This window comes from Dipodomys spectabilis, unplaced genomic scaffold (genome assembly GCF_019054845.1).
Source record: "Dipodomys spectabilis isolate Male_0828 unplaced genomic scaffold, ASM1905484v1 ptg000860l, whole genome shotgun sequence".
In the NCBI taxonomy this organism is placed as follows: Eukaryota; Metazoa; Chordata; class Mammalia; order Rodentia; family Heteromyidae; genus Dipodomys; species Dipodomys spectabilis.
Genome location: NW_024871537.1, coordinates 82501 through 101285, shown reverse-complemented (window position 1 = coordinate 101285; position 18785 = coordinate 82501). Strand labels below are relative to the sequence as shown.

At 52.0% G+C, this 18785-nt stretch overlaps 1 protein-coding gene across 1 annotated transcript in view; it reads left to right on the top strand.

The window, feature by feature from the left end:
* The first annotated feature begins 5876 nt into the window (after nt 1–5876).
* LOC122102753 (neuroligin-4, X-linked-like) overlaps nt 5877–18785 on the top strand; it is a 49454-nt gene continuing 36545 nt past the window's right edge. Inside the window, exon 1 of the mRNA XM_042673468.1 lies at nt 5877–7443. Coding sequence (XP_042529402.1) covers nt 7020–7443 — 424 coding nt within the window. The 5' untranslated portion in view covers nt 5877–7019. The remainder of the gene's footprint in view (nt 7444–18785) is intronic.

The following is an 18785-nucleotide window of genomic DNA, read 5'->3' as shown; positions in this document are numbered from 1 at the left end:
ACACCTCCTCTTCTTCCTCCTTCCTTCCTTCCTTCCTTCCTCCTTCATTTCGTCCCTCCCTCCTTCCGCCTTCCCTCCTTCCCTCCTGCCTTCCTCCTTCTTTTCCCTCCTTCTTCCCTCCTTCCTTCCTCCTTCCTTCCTCCTTCTTCCTCCTTCCCTCCTTCCTTCCTTCCATCTTTCCTTCTTTCCCTCCTTTCCTCCCGTCCTTCTTCCTTCCATCATTCCTTCCTTCCTCTTTCCTTCCTCCTTCCTTCTTCCTCCTTCCTTCCCACCTCCTTCCTTCCTTCCTTCCGTCTTCCTTCCTTCCTTCCTCCTTCCTTCCTCCTTCCTTCCTCCTCCTTCCTTCCCTCCTCCTTCCTACCCTCCCTTCCCTCCCTCCTTCCTTCCTTCCTTCCTTCCTTCTTCCTCCTTCCTCCCTCCTTCCTTCCTTCCTTCCTTCCCTCCTTCCCTTCCTTCCTTCTCTACCCTTCCTTCCCTCCTTCCCCTCCTTCCTTCCTTCCTCCTTCCTTCCTTCCCTCCTTCCTTCCTTCCTTCCTTCCTTCCTTCCTCCTTCCTTCCTCTCCTTCCTTCCCTCCTTCCTTCCCTCCTTCCTTTCCCTTCCTTCCCTCCTCCTTCCTCCCTTCCTTCCCCTCCTTCCTTCCTTCCTTCCTCCTTCCTTCCCCCTTCCTTCCTCCCTCCTTCCTTCCTCCTCCTTCCTTCCTTCCCTCCTCCTTCCCTCCTTCCTTCTTCCTTCCCTTCCCTCCCTTCCTCCTCTCCTTCCCTCCTTCCCTCCTTCCTCCATCCTTCCCTCCTTCCTTCCTTCCTTCCTTCCTTCCTCCTTCCTTCCTCCTTCCTTCCTCTCCTTCCTTCCTTCCCTCCTTCCTTCCCTCCTTCCTTCCCTCCTTCCCTCCTCCTTCCTTCCCTCTTCCTTCCCTTCCTTCCCTCCTCCTCCATTCCTTCCTTCCCTCCTTCCTTCCCTCCTTCCCTTCCTTCCTTCCTCTTCCTTCTTCCCTCCTCCCTTCCTTCCTTCCTCCTCCTTCCTTCCTTCCTTCCTTCCTCCTCCTTCCTTCCTTCCTTCCTTCCCTCCTTCCTTCCTTCCCTCCTTCCTTCCTTCCTCCTTCCTTCTTTCCTCTCCTTCCTTCCTTCCCTCCTTCCCTCCTTCCTTCCTTCCTTCCTTCCTTCCTTCCTCCTTCCTTCCCTCCTTCCTTCCTTCCTTCCTTCCTTCCTTCCTTCCTTCCCTCCTTCCTTCCCTCCTTCCTTCCTCCTTCCTTCCCTCCTTCCTTCCCTCCTTCCTTCCTTCCCTCCTTCCTTCCCTCCTTCCTTCCTTCCTTCCTTCCTTCCTTCCCTCCTTCTCCTCCTTCCTTCCATCCTTCCCTCTCCTTCCTTCCTTCCCCTCCTTCCTTCCTTCCCTTCCTTCCTTCCTTCCTTCCTTCCCTCCTTCCTTCCTCTCCTTCCTTCTCCTCCTTCCTTCCTTCCCTCCTTCCTTCCTTCCTTCCCTCTTCCTTCCTTCCTTCCTTCCTCCTTCCTTCCTCCTTCCTTCCTTCCTTCTTCCCTCCTTCCTTCCTTCCCTCCTTCCTTCCTTCCCTCCTTCCTTCCTTCCTTCCCTCCTTCCTTCCTCCTTCCTTCCTCCTTCCTTCTCTCCTTCCTTCCTTCCTTCCTTCCTTCCTTCCCTCCTTCCTTCCCTCCTTCCTTCCCTCCTTCCTTCCTTCCTTCCCTCCTTCCTTCCCTCCTTCCTCCTCCTTCCTTCCTTCCCTCCTTCCTTCCTTCCTTCCTTCCTTCGTCCTCCTTCCTTCCTTCCTTCCTTCCTTCCCTCCTTCCTTCCTTCCTTCCCTCCTTCCTTCCTTCCTTCCTTCTTCCTCTTCCTTCCTTCCTTCCTTCCTTCCTTCCTTCCCTCCTTCCTTCTTCCCTCCTTCCCTCCTTCCTTCCTTCCTTCCTTCCCTCCTTCCCTCCTTCCTTCCTTCCTTCCTTCCTTCCTTCCTTCCCCTCCTTCCTTCCCTCCTTCCCTCCTTCCTTCCTTCCTTCCTTCCCTCCTTCCTTCCTTCCCTCCTCCTTCCCTCCTGCCTTCCTTCCTTCTTCCCTCCTTCCTTCCCTCCTTCCTTCCTTCCTTCCTTCCTTCCTCCTTCCTTCCCTCCTTCCTTCCTTCCTTCCTTCCTTCTTTCCTTCTTTCCCTCCTTCCTTCCCTCCTTCCTTCCTTCCCTCCTTCCCTCCTTCCTTCTTTCCCTCACCTTCCTTCCTTCCTTCCTTCCCTCCCTCCTTCCTTCCTTCCTTCCTTCCTTCCTTCCCTCCTTCCCTTCCTTCCTTCTTCCTCTTCCTTCCTTCCTTCCCTCCTTCCTTCCCTCCTTCCTTCCTTCCTTCCCTCCTTCCTTCCCTCCTTCCTTCCCTCCTTCCTTCCTTCCTTCTTTCCTTCTTTCCCTCCTTCCTTCCCTCCTTCCTTCCCTTCCCTCCTTCCCTCCTTCCTTCTTCTCCTCCATCCCTCCTTCCTTCCCTTCCTTCCCTCCTTCCTTCCCTTCCTTCCCTTCCCTCCTTCCTTCCCTCCTTCCTTCTTCCTTCCTTCTTCCTTCCTTCCTTCCCTCCTTCCTTCCTCCTTCCTTCCCTCCTTCCTTCTCTCCCTCCTTCCTTCCTTCCTTCCTCCTTCCTTCCTTCCCTCCTTCCTTCCCTCCTTCCTTCCTCCTTCCTTCCTTCCCTCCTTCCTTCCTTCCTTCCTTCTTCCCTCCTTCCTTCCTTCCCTCCTTCCTTCCCTCCTTCCTTCCTTCCTTCGTTCCCTCCTTCCTTCCTTCCCTCCTTCCTTCCCTCCTTCCTTCCCTCCTTCCCTCCTTCCTTCCTTCCTTCCTTCCTTCCCTCCTTCCTTCCCTCCTTCCTTTCCTTCCTTCCTCTTCCTTCCTTCCTTCCTTCCCTCCTTCCTTCCCTTCCTTCCTCCTCCTTCCTTCCCTCCTTCCTTCCTCCTTCCCTCCTTCCTTCCCTCCTTCCCTCCTCCTTCCTTCCTTCCTTCCCTCCTTCCTTCCTTCCTTCCTTCCCTCCTTCCTTCCTTCCTTCCTTCCTTCCTTCCTTCCTTCCTTCCTTCCCTCCTTCCCTCCTTCCTTCTTTCCCTCCTTCCTTCCTTCCCTCCTTCCTTCCCTCCTTCCTTCCTTCCCTCCTTCCCTCCTTCCTTCTTTCCCTCCTTCCTTCCTTCCCTCCTTCCTTCCCTCCTTCCTTCCTTCCTTCCTTCCTTCCCTCCTTCCTTCCCTCCTTCCTTCCCTCCTTCCTTCCTTCTTTCCTTCTTTCCCTCCTTCCTTCCCTCCTTCCTTCCTTCCCTCCTTCCCTCCTTCCTTCTTTCCTCCAACCCTCCTTCCTTCCCTCCTTCCCTCCTTCCTTCCCTTCCTTCCCTCCTTCCTTCCCTTCCCTCCTTCCTTCCTTCCTTCCCTCCTTCCTTCCTTCCTTCCCTCCTTCCTTCCTCCTTCCTTCCCTCCTTCCTTCTCTCCTTCCTTCCTTCCCTCCTTCCTTCCTTCCTTCCTTCGTTCCCTCCTTCCTTCCTTCCCTCCTTCTTTCCCTCCTTCCTTCCTTCCTTCGTCCCTCCTTCCTTCCTTCCCTCCTTCCTTCTCCTCCTTCCTTCCCTCCTTCCTCTCCTTCCTTCCCTCCTTCCTTCCCTCCTTCCTTCCTTCCTTCCCTTCCTTCCTTCCCTCCTTCCCTCCTTCCTTCCTTCCCTCCTTCCTTCCTTCCTTCCTTCCTTCCTTCCTTCCTTCCTTCCTTCCTTCCTTCCTTCCCTCCTTCCTTCCTTCCTTCCCTCCTTCCTTCCTTCCTTCCCTTCTTCCTTCCTTCCTTCCTTCCTTCCTTCCTTCCCTCCTTCCTTCCTTCCCTCCTTCCCTCCTTCCTTCCTTCCCTCCCTCCTTCCCTCCTTCCTTCCTTCCTCCTTCCCTCCTTCCTTCCTTCCCTCCTTCCCTCCTTCCTTCCTTCCCTCCTTCCTTCCCTCCCTCCTTCCTTCCTTCCCTCCTTCCTTCCTTCCCTCCTTCCTTCCTTCCTTCCTTCCTTCCTTCCTTCCTTCCTTCCTTCCTTCCCTCCTTCCTTCCTTCCTTCCCTCCTTCCTTCCTTCCTTCCCTTCTTCCTTCCTTCCTTCCTTCCTTCCTTCCTTCCCTCCTTCCTTCCCTCCTTCCTTCCCTCCTTCCTTCCCTCCCTCCTTTCTTCCTTCCTTCCTTCCTTCCTTCCCTCCTTCCTTCCTTCCTTCCTTCCTTCCTTCCCTCCTTCCTTCCTTCCTTCCTTCCTTCCCTCCTTCCTTCCTTCCTTCCTTCCCTCCTTCCTTCCCTCCTTCCTTCCTTCATCCAGGAACTTTCTAGAAGCGCCCCCCCCCCCCCCCGGGCTCCCTCTCTCCTCTTCCTCATCTTCCTCTCCTCTTTTTCCCAGCGTGCCCCGGGGCTGACATGGAGTAGGGGTGGGAGTTGCTTCCGCTTCCTGCTTCCTCCCAGGCCGTGTCCCGACCCCGAGCAGGTGAGGGGGGTCGGAGGGGAAACTGAGTCACAGCGTCACGCGGTCACGGCCCGAGGACGTGATGTCATACACGTGACACGTGATCCAGACACGTATGTGCGAGTGACCGAAACACGCGCGTGATGGAAGGTCACAGGTCAGGTCACGGAAGGTCACAGGTCGAGTCACAGGTCGGATCATGGAAGGTCACAGGTCATGTGATAGATGGTCACAGGTCAGGGGCTGGAAGGTCACAGGTGAGCTGTGGAAGGTCAGAGGTCATGGGATAGAAAGTCACAGGTCACGTGATGGAAGGTCACAGGTCAGGTCATGGAAGGTCAAATGTCATGTGACAAAAGGTCACAGGTCAGGGGATGGAAGGTCAGACGTAAGTTGTGGAAGGTCACAGGTCAGGTCATGGAAGGTCACAGGTCACGTGATGGAAGGTCACAGGTCATGTGATAGACGGTCACAGGTCAGGTCATGGAAGGTCAGAGGTCATGTGACAGAAGGTCACAGGTCAGGGGATAGAAGGTCAGAGGTGAGCTATGGAAGGTCACAGTTCAGGTCATGGAAGGTCAGAGGTCATGTGACAAGGTCACAGGTCAGGGGATGGAAGGTCAGAGGTGCGATTTGGAAGGTCAGAGGTCAGGTGATAGAAAGTCACAGGTCACGTGATGGAAGGTCACAGGTCAGGTCATAGAAGGTCAGAGGTGACCTGTGGGAGGTCACAGATCCGGTCATGGAAAGTCAGAGGTCATGTGACAGAAGGTCACAGGTCAGATGATGGAAGGTCAGAGGTGAGATTTGGAAGGTCAGAGGTCACGTGATGGAAGGTCACAGGTCAGGTCATGGAAGGTCAGATGTCATGTGACAAAAGGTCACAGGTCAGGTGATGGAAGGTCAAAGGTGAGATTTGGAAGGTCAGAAGTCAGGTGATAGACGGTCACAGGTCAGGTGATGGGAGGTCACAGGTCAGGTCACGGAAGGTCACAGGTCGAGTCACAGGTCGGGTAACGAAGGTCACAGGTCATGTGACAGAAGGTCACAGGTCAGATGATGGAAGGTCAGAGGTGAGATTTGGAAGGTCAGAGGTCACGTGATGGAAGGTCACTGGTCAGGTCACGGAAGGCCAGAGGTCATGTGACAAGGTCACGGGTCAGGTGACGGGAGGTCACAGGTCAGGTCACATAAGGTCACAGGTCGGGTCACGGAAGGTCAAAGGTCACCCACGACACACACGTGCACATCGCACGTGTTACATGGGATTGATGACATCACACGCGTGATCACATGTACTTGATTCCTCCCTCCCCCCCCCAGAGGTACCCGTGTCCGTCTGTCTGTCTGCCTCAGTGGTCCTGAATGTCACCTCGCTCTTCCTTTCTTCTTCTTCTCTCCCCCCCCCGTCCAGGTCCACCTGGGAGACGTTCCCCTCCGGCCGGCGGTGGGTGGAGGTCTCCGGGCGCCATCTTGGTGGACGTTGGGGTCCTGACCAGGGGCCCCTCCTGGCAGGGAGGGGCCTGTGCTTTGGTGGGCCCATTGTCCCCCTTCTGGGGGTGGGGTTCCCCCCTCTCCCCGCCCGGGACGGCCTTCCCGGGGCCGTATTTTGCTCTTGGAGCGTCGGGAGCACTGTGCGAGGAGTCCACCCTGGCTTTTCTCCCCCCTCTGTGGGCTTCCTGGGGTTGAATTTAGCTCCTGGAGCGCCGTGAGCACTGTCTGAGGAGTCCACTTCCTGTTTTGAGCCCTCGTACGGCCTTCCCGGGGCCGTATTTTGCTATTGGAGCTTCGTGAGCACTGTTTAAGGAGTCCACTTCCTGTTCTCTCCTGCTCTATAGCCTTCCTGGGGCTGTATTTTGCTCTTGGACCATCGTGAGCACTGTCTAAGGAGTCCACTTCCTGTTTGCTCCTGCTCTATAGCCTTCCTGGGGCTGCATTTAGCTCTTGGACCATACTGAGCACTGTCTAAAGAGTCCACTTCCCCTTTTCTTCCCACGTATGGCCTTCCCCAGGCTGACTTTGGCTCCTGGACTATAGTGAGCACTGTCTAAGGAGTCCACTTCCTCTTTTGAGCCCCTGTACAGCCTTCCTGGGGCTGTATTTGGCTCTTGGACCACTGTGAGCACTGTTTCAGGAGTCCACTTCCTGTTTTGAACCCCTGTACGGCCTTCCCGGGGCTGTATTTGGCTCTTGGACCACTGTGAGCACTGTTTCAGGAGTCCACTTCCTGTTTTGAACCCCTGTATGGCCTTCCTGAGCCTGTATTTTGCTACTGGAGCATATTGAGCACTGTTTCAGGAGTCCACTTCCAGTTTTCTCCTACCGTACGGCCTTCCCGGGGCTGTATTTTGCTATTGGAGCGTATTGAGCACTGTTTCAGGAGTCCACTTCCTGATTTCTCCTACCGTACGGCCTTCCCCAGGCCGTGTTGAGCTCTGGGGGCGTAGTGAGCACTGCCTAAGGAGTCCACTTCCTCTTTCAGGCCCTCGTACGGCCTTCCTGGGGCCACCTTTTAGCTCCTGGGGGGCGCAGCGAGCACTGTAGAAGGAGTCCACTCTTCCCCCACGCAGCGCGTCTCAGCCCAGGCTCACAGGTCCGATGCCATGGAGGGCCGCGTGGCCTGGTGGACCTGGACCCTGTGCCTGGTGGTGACCCCGTCCACCCTGGGGGGTCAGGGGTCGGAGGACGACCCCGTGGTGCGCACCCAGTACGGCCACCTGCGCGGCCTGAGGGCCTCGCTGCCCAGCGAGCTGCTGGGCCCCGTCCAGCAGTTCCTGGGGATCCCCTACGCCGCGCCCCCCGTGGGCCCACGGCGGTTTCTACCCCCCGAGCCCCCCACGGCCTGGCCGGGCATCCGTAACGCCACCCACTTCGCCCCCGTGTGTCCCCAACGCCTGGACGAACGGACGCTGCCCAGGGACATGCTGCCCAGCTGGCTCAGCGCCAACCTGGAGACCGTGGCCGGACTCCTGAGGGAGCAGAGCGAAGACTGTCTCTTCCTGAACGTCTACGTGCCCACCGAGGACGGTGAGCGATGGGGGGAAGGATGAGGAGAAAGATGGGTGGATGGATGGGTGGAAGGAAGAGTGGAAGGAAGAGTGGAAGGATCATTGGATGATGGGTGGAAGGATGGGTGGATGGATGGGTGGAAGGATGAGTGGATTGAAGAGTGGAAGGATCATTGGATGATGGGTGGAAGGATGAGTGGAAGGATGAGGAGAAAGACGGGTGGATGGATGGGTGGAAGGATGAGGAGATGTTGGTTTGATGGATGGGTGGAAGGATGAGTGGAAGGATGGGTGGAAGGATGAGTGGAAGGATGGGTGGATGGATGAGTAGATAGATGGGTGGATGGATGAGTGGAAAGATGATTGGATGATGGGTGGAAGGATGGATGAATGGATGGGTGGATGGATGAGTGGATGGATGGATGGATAGATGGGTGGAAGGATGAGTGGAAGGAATGGTGGAAGGATGACGAGAAAGATGGGTGGAAGGATGAGTGGAAGGATGAGTGGATGATGGGTGGATGGATGATGAGATGTTGGGTTGATGGATGAGTGGAAGGATGAGTGGAAGGATGACTGGAAGGATGAGTGGATTGAACAGTGGAAGGAAGAGTGGAAGGATCATTGGATGATGGGTGGAAGGATGAGTAGAAAGATGGGTGGAAGGATGATTGGATGATGGGTGGAAGGATGAGTGGAAGGATGAGTGGATTGAAGAGTGGAAGGATCATTGGATGATGGGTGGATGGATGATGAGATGTTGGGTTGATGGATGGGTGGAAGGATGACTGGATTGAAGAGTGGAAGGAAGAGTGGATTGAACAGTGGAAGGAAGAGTGGAAGGATGAGTGGAAGGATCATTGGATGATGGGTGGAAGGATGAGTGGAAGGAGGAGTGGCTAGATGGGTGCATGGATGATGAGATGTTGGGTTGATGGATGGGTGGAAGGAAGAGGAGAAAGATGGGTGGAAGAATGATTGGAAATTGGGTGGATGGATGGGTGGAAGGATGAGTGGATTGAACAGCGGAAGGATGGGTGGATGGATGGGTGCATGGATGATGAGATGTTGCGATGATGGATGGGTGGATGGATGAGTAGAAAGATGGGTGGAAGGATGGGTGGACATGCTGCCCAGCTGGCTCAGCGCCAACCTGGAGACCGTGGCCGGACTCCTGAGGGAGCAGAGCGAAGACTGTCTCTTCCTGAACGTCTACGTGCCCACCGAGGATGGTGAGCGATGGGGGGAAGGATGAGGAGAAAGATGGGTGGAAGGATGAGTGGAAGGAAGAGGGGAAGGATGAGGAGAAAGATGGGTGGAAGGATGAGTGGAAGGATGAGTGGATGATGGGTGGATGGATGATGAGATGTTGGGTTGATGGATGGGTGGAAGGAAGAGGAGAAAGATGGGTGGAAGGATGATTGGAAATTGGGTGGATGGATGGGTGGAAGGATGAGTGGATTGAAGAGTGGAAGGATGGGTGGAAGAATCATTGGATGATGGGTGGAAGGATGAGTGGAAGGATGAGGAGAAAGATGGGTGGATGGATGGGTGGAAGGTTGATGAGATGTTGGGTTGATGGATGGGTGGAAGGATGGGTGGAAGGATGGGTGGAAGAATGAGTGGAAGGATGGGTGGATGGATGAGTAGAAAGATGGGTGGATGGATGGGTGGAAAGATGATTGGATGATGGGTGGAAGGATGGATGAATGGATGGGTGGATGGATGAGTAGAGGGATGGATGGATAGATGGGTGGATGGATGGGTGGACATGCTGCCCAGCTGGCTCAGCGCCAACCTGGAGGCCGTGGCCGGACTCCTGAGGGAGCAGAGCGAAGACTGTCTGTTCCTGAACGTCTACGTGCCCACTGAGGACGGTGAGCGATGGGGGGAAGGATGAGGAGAAAGATGGGTGGAAGGAGGAGTGGATGGATGGGTGGATGGATGATGAGATGTTGGGTTCATGGATGGGTGGATTGAAGAGTAGAAGGATGGGTGGAAGGATGATTGGAAATTGGGTGGATGGATGGGTGGAAGGATGAGAGGAAGGATGAGTGGATTGAAGAGTGGAAGGATGGGTGGAAGGATCATTGGATGATGGGTGGAAGGATGGGTGGAAGGATGAGTAGAAAGATGGGTGGAAGGATGAGGAGATGTTGGGTTGATGGATGGGTGGAAGGATGGGTGGAAGGATGAGTGGAAGGATGGGTGGATGGATGAGTAGAAAGATGGGTGGATGGATGGGTGGAAAGATGATTGGATGATGGGTGGAAGGATGGATGAATGGATGGGTGGATGGATGAGTGGATGGATGGATGGATAGATGGGTGGATGGATGGATGGGTGGGTGGATGGGTGGATGGATGGATGGATGGATGGATGGGTGGATGGATGGGTGGAAGGATGAGGAGAAAGATGGGTGGATGGATGGGTGGATGGATGGATGCGTGGATGAGTGGAAGGATGAGTGGATGATGAGTGGATGGATGGATGGATGGATGGGTGGATGGATGGATGTATGGATGGGTGGATGGATGGATGGGTGGGTGGATGGATGGATGGATGGATGGGTGGATGGATTGATGGGTGGATGGATGGGTGGGTGGATGGGTGGATGGGTGGATGGATGGATGGATGGGTGGGTGGATGGATGGATGGATGGATGGATAGATGGGTGGATGGATGGGTGGATGGATGGGTTTATGGGTGGATGGATGGATGGATGGATGGGTGGATGGATGACTAGAAACATTGGTGGATGGATGAGGGGAAGGTTGAGTGGAAGGATGGCGGGAAGGATGAGGAGAAAGATGGGTGGTTGAATGGGGGGAAGGATGGTTGGATGATGGGTGGAAGGATGGGTGGATGGATGGATGGATGGGTGGATGGTCTCCCAGGGTTCTTGTTCCTGGGGGAAGAGCAAAGCTTGTATTATTATTGATGATTGATTACTGATCACTCATGGGGATGGATCAGGTTTGTAGTTCCTTCTCCTTCTCCCTTCGATGTGTTTTCCCTGCCTCAGTGGTCCTGGGGATGATGGGCATCGCGTCCATCTCCATGGCGTCTGTCTGTCCCGCTGGGCTGTGGGGTGGATCTCTCCTCGGTTGATGTCCACGCGATGGGTGATCAATGGATCCGATTGGTTGTCACGGAGCTGATGTGGTGGCGTTTGCGTCTGTGGATCTGTTGTTTCCTGCTGGTTATTGATCGGTTATTGATCGGTTATTGGTTGTTGATCAATCCTCACCTCCGACCCCCAGGGCCTTCCTTCCCATGAGTCTTTGCGTGGAAAACAGACACAGAGAGACACAGACAGACAGACAGACGGACGGACAGTGTGACTTTCGCGTGTGGAAATTTCCGGATGATGAGCAGGGCCTCCGACAAAGACTGTCTGTCTGTCCATCTCCTGTTGGTCTGTCTGTCTCTGTCTGCTGTGTCTGGCTCTTTCCCTGTCTATCTATCTGTCTGTTGGTTCGTGTGTCTGTCTGTCTGTCTCTCTGTCTCGATGTCTGTGTGTCTGTCTGTCTATTTGTCTGTCTGTATCTCTGTCTGTCTGTCTGTCAGTGTCTTTGATTCTGTGTCTGTCTGTCTCTCTCTCTGTGTGTCTGTCTGTCCCTCTGTCTGTGTCTCTCTGTTGATGTGTTTGATTCTGTCTGTCTGTCTGTCTGTCTGTCTGTTGGTTTGTGTGTCTGTATGAATGTCTGTCTGGCTCTGTCTTGATGTCTGTCTGTCTCTGTGTGTGTCTGTCTGTGTGTTCTTTGATTCTGTGTCTGTCTGTCTATCTGTGTGTCTAACTATCTGTCTATATCTGTCTATTTGTCTGTCTGTCTGTTCCTCTGTCTGTGTCTCTCTGTTGGTGTGTTTGATTCTGTCTGTCTGTCTGTCTGTCTCTGTATCTCTGTCTCTGTCTGTGTCATCCTTGTCTGTCAGTGATTCTGTCCGTCTGTCTGTCTTGAACTCTGCGTTGCTGTCTCTGTCTCTCTTTCCCTGTCTCTGTCTGTCTGTCTGTGTATCTGTGTCTCTGTGTCTGTGTGTCTGTCTGTCAGTCGGTGTCTTTGATTCTGTCTGTCTGTCTGTGTCTCTGTCTTTCTCTGTGTCCATCTGTCTGTCTGTGTCTGTCTCTCTGTCTGTGTGTCTGTCTGTCTCTGCCTGTCTGTCTCCGTGTATCTGTGTCTGTCTGTCTCTCTGTCCGTCTCTGTCTGTCTGTCTTTCATTCTGTCTCTCTGACCCTTGACCCCTGACCCCGGGCTGCGCCCCCTCTCCCACTTCCCGCCCCTCCACGGGGTTCAGAGGTCACGGGCGTCATCCATACCATCGATCCATCGATGAATCGATTGGTTACAGCACAGGGAGATCGCGGCCCCGCTGAGACGCAGGCCGACGGACGGACACACGGACGGACGGACGGACGGACGGACACACGGACAGATGGACGGACAGACGGACACACGGACAGACGGACAGACAGACAGACAGACAGACAGACAGACGGACACAGCCCAGACGGTGGCCCGGGCTGAGCATGGGGGGAGGGGAGGAGGACAGACAGAGATGGACAGACAGACACAAGACAGCTACATAGATAAACAGACACGAGACAGACAGACGGATACATAGACGGACAGACAGACAGAAACACAGACACAGAGACTCAAGACACACACAGACGTCGCGTAGATAGACACAGACAGACACACAGACAAGACACACACAGATATATAGACAGATACATAGAGGGACGGACAGACACACAGACAGATTCACAGACAGACGGATACACAGAGACACATGGATGGACAGATGGATGGACGGACAGACACATAGACACACTGATACCAGGAAAGTCAGACGGACAGACATAGAAAGACTCACGGACAGACAGACAAGACACAGACAGATACATAGACATACAGATGGGGAAAGGACAGACAGACTGACCGAAAGGAGATGGACACACAGACCCAGTGACAGACAGACAGGGAAAGAGACAGACAGACACAAGACACAGACAGACGGACACACAGACAGATACGCAGACAGACACATGGAAACAGACACAGAGACATAGACAGACAGACAGATGGACACACAGACACAGCCAGAGACGGACGGACAGACAGACGGACAGGGCAGGTCCGTCGATCTGGATTTCCGTGTCACGCGCGCCGGGTGGAGTCAGGTGTGGACAGACAGACGGACAGACAGACACAGAGACATAGCGTAGACAGACACAGACAGACACACAGACAGACAGACAGACAGATACATAGGCACACAGAGAGACAGACACAGAAAGACAGACAGACAGACAGACGGATGCCTAGGAAGACAGACAGATGCATAGACACAGACAGACAGACAGACAGACAAGACATACACAGATACATAGAAAGACAGACAGACAGATGCATAGACCCAGAGACAGACGGATATGGAGACAGACAGACAGACCGAGAAGAGACGGACACACAGACCCAGAGACAGACAGACAGACAGACAGGGAAAGAGACAGACCGACCGAGAAGCAGACGGACAGACAGACAGACCAAGACGAAGACAGACAGACAGACACAAGACACAGACGGACGGACACGTAGAAAGACACACAGACAGATACGCAGACAGACACACGGATACATAGACACAGACGGACAGACGGACACACGGATCCCTGGACAGACAGACAGACAGATTCACACAGACGGACACACAGACAAGACAGACACGGACACAGACGGACACAGACAGATGCCTAGAAAGACAGACGGACAGACTTCATAGACCCAGAGACAGACAGACAGACAGATCCAAACACAGACGCAAGACAGACAGACGGACAGACAGACAGAGACACGAGACGCACACAGATACGTCGTCAGACGGACAGACGGACACGCAGACAAGTCACAGATGCCTAGAAAGACAGACACAACCGATACCCAGACGGACGGACAGACAGACACGGACGGAAAGTCAGACGCATGGACACAGAGACAGAGAGTCAGAGCGATAGACAGACGGACGGACACAAGACCCACCCAGGTCCGTAGACAGACACACAGACAGAGAGACAGATACGTGGAAGGACAGACAGACAGAGGCCTAGAAAGACAGACGCATAGACGCAGAAAGACAGACAGATACAGAGACAGACGGACAGACAGACAGACAGGAGACGGACAGACAGACACAGACAGACAAACAGAGGAGACGGACAGATAGACCGAGAAGCAGACGGACAGACAGACAGACCAAGAGGAAGACGGACGGACAGACACAAGACACAGACAGACAGATGGACACATAGATACAGCCAGAGACACATGGACGGATGGACGGACGGACAGAGACAGACACATGGACACACTGGGACCTGGGAAGACAGACAGACAGACATAGACACTCACAGATGGACAGACAGATACGTACACACATAGACAGGAGACGGGCAGACAGACCGAGAGGAAGACAGACGGACAGACACAAGACGCAGACAGACGGACGGACACAGAAAGACACACAGACAGATACGCAGACGGACACAGAGAGCAGACGGACGGACGGACACATACACAGCCCGAGCCACATGGACGGACGGACGGACAGACACATGGACACAGTCGTACCTGGAAAGACAGACAGACATAGAAAGACTGACACAGACGGACAGACAGACAAGACACAGACAGACACAGAGGAGACGGACAGACGGACAGACCGAGAGGAAGACAGACGGACAGACACAAGACAGACAGACAGACATAGACTCACACAGACGGACAGACAGAGCAGACACAGGCAGACACACATGTATAGACAGACACACAGACAGAGGCCTGGAAAGACAGACAGACAGACATAGAAAGACTCACACAGACGGACGGACAGACAAGACACAGACAGACAGACACACACAGGTACGTAGACAGACACACAGAAAGATTCACAGAAGGACAGACAGACAGATACGTAGGCACACAGGGAGACGGACGGACGGACGGATGCCTAGAAAGACAGACAGATGCATAGACACAGAAAGGCAGATACAAAGACAGACAGACCCTCAGACAGACAGATACATAGAAAGACAGAGCGACAGACAGACGGACGGACACACAGACACAGACAGACAGACAGATTCACAGACAGACGCAGCCAGAGACGGATGGACGGATGGACGGACGGACAGGCAAGTCGATCTGGTTTCATTTCATGCGCCGGGTGGAGTCGGGTGTGGACAGACAGACAGACGCATCGACACAGAGACACCTGGAAACACAGACAGACAGACATAGAGTCACAGACGGACAGACAGACAAGACAGAGACTGATACATAGAAAGACAGACAGACACAAGACACACAGATAACGTAGACAGACAGACAGACACAGAGGAGATGGACAGATAGACCGATACCGAGACAGACAGACAGACTCACAGACGGACACGCAGACCAGACAGACACTGATACGTAGACAGACAGACAGACACATAGAAGGACAGACAGACACACAGACATACATAGGCACACAGAGACAGACAGACGGACGGACGGATGCCTAGAAACACAGACAGACGCATAGACACAGACAGAAGGACGGACAGACACGGAAGACAGACAGACACAGACGGACACACAAACAAGATAGACACAGACAGATACATAGACAGACACACGGACGGATGTCTAGAAAGACAGACAGAGGTAACGGACAGAGAGACCGAGAAGCAGATGGACAGACAGACAAAGACAAAGACAGACGGACAGACACATAGAAGGACACACAGACAGACAGACGCACGCACAGCCAGAGACACATGGACAAACGGACGGACGGACAGACAGACACGTAGACACACCGATACCTGGAAAGACAGACGGACAGACAGAGAAGACACAGACAGACACATGGACAGACAGACAGACAGACATAAGACACTCACAGATGGACAGACAGATACGAAGACACATAGACACACAGACAGACAGGAGACGGACAGACAGACCGAGAGGAAGACAGACGGACAGACAGAGAAGACACAGACAGACACATGGACAGACAGACAGACATACAGGGAAAGAGACAGACAGACCGAGAGGAAGACAGACAGACAGACACAAAGACACAGACAGACGGATGGACACATAGACACACAGATACGCAGACGGACACACGGGTACGTAGACAGACACACAGACAGACTCACAGACAGACGGACAGATACAGACACAGCCAGAGGCACATGGACGGACAGACGGACGGACAGGACAGGTCCGTCCATCTGGATTTCCGTGTCACGCGCGCCGGGTGGAGTCGGGTGTGGACGGACAGACAGACGGATACGTGGACAGACGGACGGACAGACAGATACATAGGCACACAGAGAGACAGACACAGACAGACAGACAGACGGATGCCTAGGAAGACAGACAGACGCATAGACACAGACAGACAGACAGACAAGACATACACAGATACATAGAAAGACAGACAGACAGATGCATAGACCCAGAGACAGACAGACAGGGAAAGAGACAGACATAGAGGGGACAGACAGATAGACCGAGAAGCAGACCAAGACGAAGACAGACAGATGGACACATAGAAAGACACACAGACAGACATACGGACACATAGACACAGACACAGACAGACACATGGACGGATGGACGGACGGACAGAGACAGACACATGGACACACTGGGACCTGGGAAGACAGACAGACAGACATAGACACTCACAGATGGACAGACAGATACGTAGACACATAGACAGACAGACAGACAGGAGACGGACAGACAGACCGAGAGGAAGACGGACGGACGGACACAAGACACAGACGGACGGACGGACGGACACAGAAAGACACACAGACAGATACGCAGACGGACACACGGACACATGGACAGACAGACATAGACAGACAGAGACACAGACAGACAGACGGACACACAGATACATAGAAAGACAGACAGGTTCATAGACAGACACACAGACACTCAGAGACACATGGACGGACAGACACATAGACACAGTGATACCTGGAAAGACAGACAGACAGAGACTCACACAGGCGGACAGACAGACAAGACACAGACGGACGGACGGACACATAGAAAGACACACAGACAGATACGCAGACGGACACACGGACACATAGAGAGCAGACGGACGGACGGACACATACACAGCCCGAGCCACATGGACAGACGGACGGACGGACAGACGGACAGACACATGGACACAGTCGTACCTGGAAAGACAGACAGACATAGAAAGACTGACACAGACGGACAGACAGACAAGACACAGACAGACACAGAGGAGACGGACAGACGGACAGACCGAGAGGAAGACAGACGGACAGACACAAGACAGACAGACAGACAGATACACAGACGGACACACGGACACATAGAGAGCAGACGGACGGATGGACACTTACACAGCCCGAGCCACATGGACGGACGGACAGACAGACACATAGACACAGGCGTACCTGGAAAGACAGACAGACAGACATACACTCACACAGATGGACAGACGGAGCAGACACAGGCAGACACATAGACAGACATAGATGGACAGACAGACACAGATGTATAGACAGACACACAGACGGAGGCCTGGAAAGACAGACAGACAGACACAGAGACAGACAGATTCACACCCAGACAGTCAGACACCGCCGTAGACACACGGACGGACGGACGGACGGCACAGATCCGGCGATGGGTCACAGGCGGGAACCCAAGCCCTTCGTGACGTCCGTCCGTCCGTCCGTCTGTCCGTCCGAGCGATGGTGTGGGACGCGGCCCGCCAGGGAATCACCAATCAATCGCCAATAATCAATAATCAGTCGCCAATAATCAATAATGTGTGTATAGAGGATAATCAATAACAGATTATAATGTGTAGGGGATCATCAATACATGATCTGATATGATCTATAGGGGATAATCAATCACCAATAATCAATAACCAATAATCATCAATCACCAATAATTAATAATGTATATATAGGGGGTAATCAATAATCAATAATGTGTATATATAGGTGATAATCAATAATAGATCATAATGTGTAGGGGATCATCAATACATTATACGTGATATGATCTATAGGGGATAATCAATCACCAATAATCAATAATCAATCACCAATAATCATCAATCACCAATAATCAATAATGTATATATAGGGGATAATCAATAACTGATCATAATGTGTAGGGGATCATCAATACATGATCTGTGATGTGATCTATAGGGGATAATCAATCATCAATAATCAATCACCAATAATCAATAATGTATATATAGGGGATAATCAATAATCGATAATGTATATATAGGGGATAATCAATAATCAATAATGTATATATAGGTGATAATCAATAATAGATCATAATGTGTAGGGGATCATCAATACATTATACGTGATATGATCTATAGGGGATAATCAATCACCAATAATCAATAATCAATCACCAATAATCATCAATCACCAATAATCAATAATGTATATATAGGGGATAATCAATAACTGATCATAATGTGCAGGGGATCAATACATGATCTGTGATGTGATCTATAGGAGATAATCAATCATCAATAATCAATCACCAATAATCAATAATGTATATATAGGGGATAATCAATAATCAATAATGTGTATATAGGGGATAATCAATAATCAATAATGTATATCTAGGGGATAATCAATAACAGATCCTAATGTGCAGGGGATCGTCAATACATGATCTGCGATGTGATCTATAGGGGATCATCAATAATGTATATATAGGGGATAATCAATAATGTATATATAGGGGATAATCAATAATCAATAATGTATATATAGGGGATAATCAATAACTGATCATAATGTGCAGGGGATCATCAATACATGATCTGTGATGTGATCTATAGGGGATAATCAATCATCAATAATCAATCACCAATAATCAATAATGTATATATAGGGGGTAATCAATAATCAATAATGTGTATATATAGGTGATAATCAATAATAGATCATAATGTGTAGGGGATCATCAATACATTATACGTGATATGATCTATAGGGGATAATCAATCACCAATAATCAATAATCAATCACCAATAATCATCAATCACCAATAATCAATAATGTATATATAGGGGATAATCAATAACTGATCATAATGTGCAGGGGATCAATACATGATCTGTGATGTGATCTATAGGAGATAATCAATCATCAATAATCAATCACCAATAATCAATAATGTATATATAGGGGATAATCAATAATCAATAATGTGTATATAGGGGATAATCAATAATCAATAATGTATATATAGGGGATA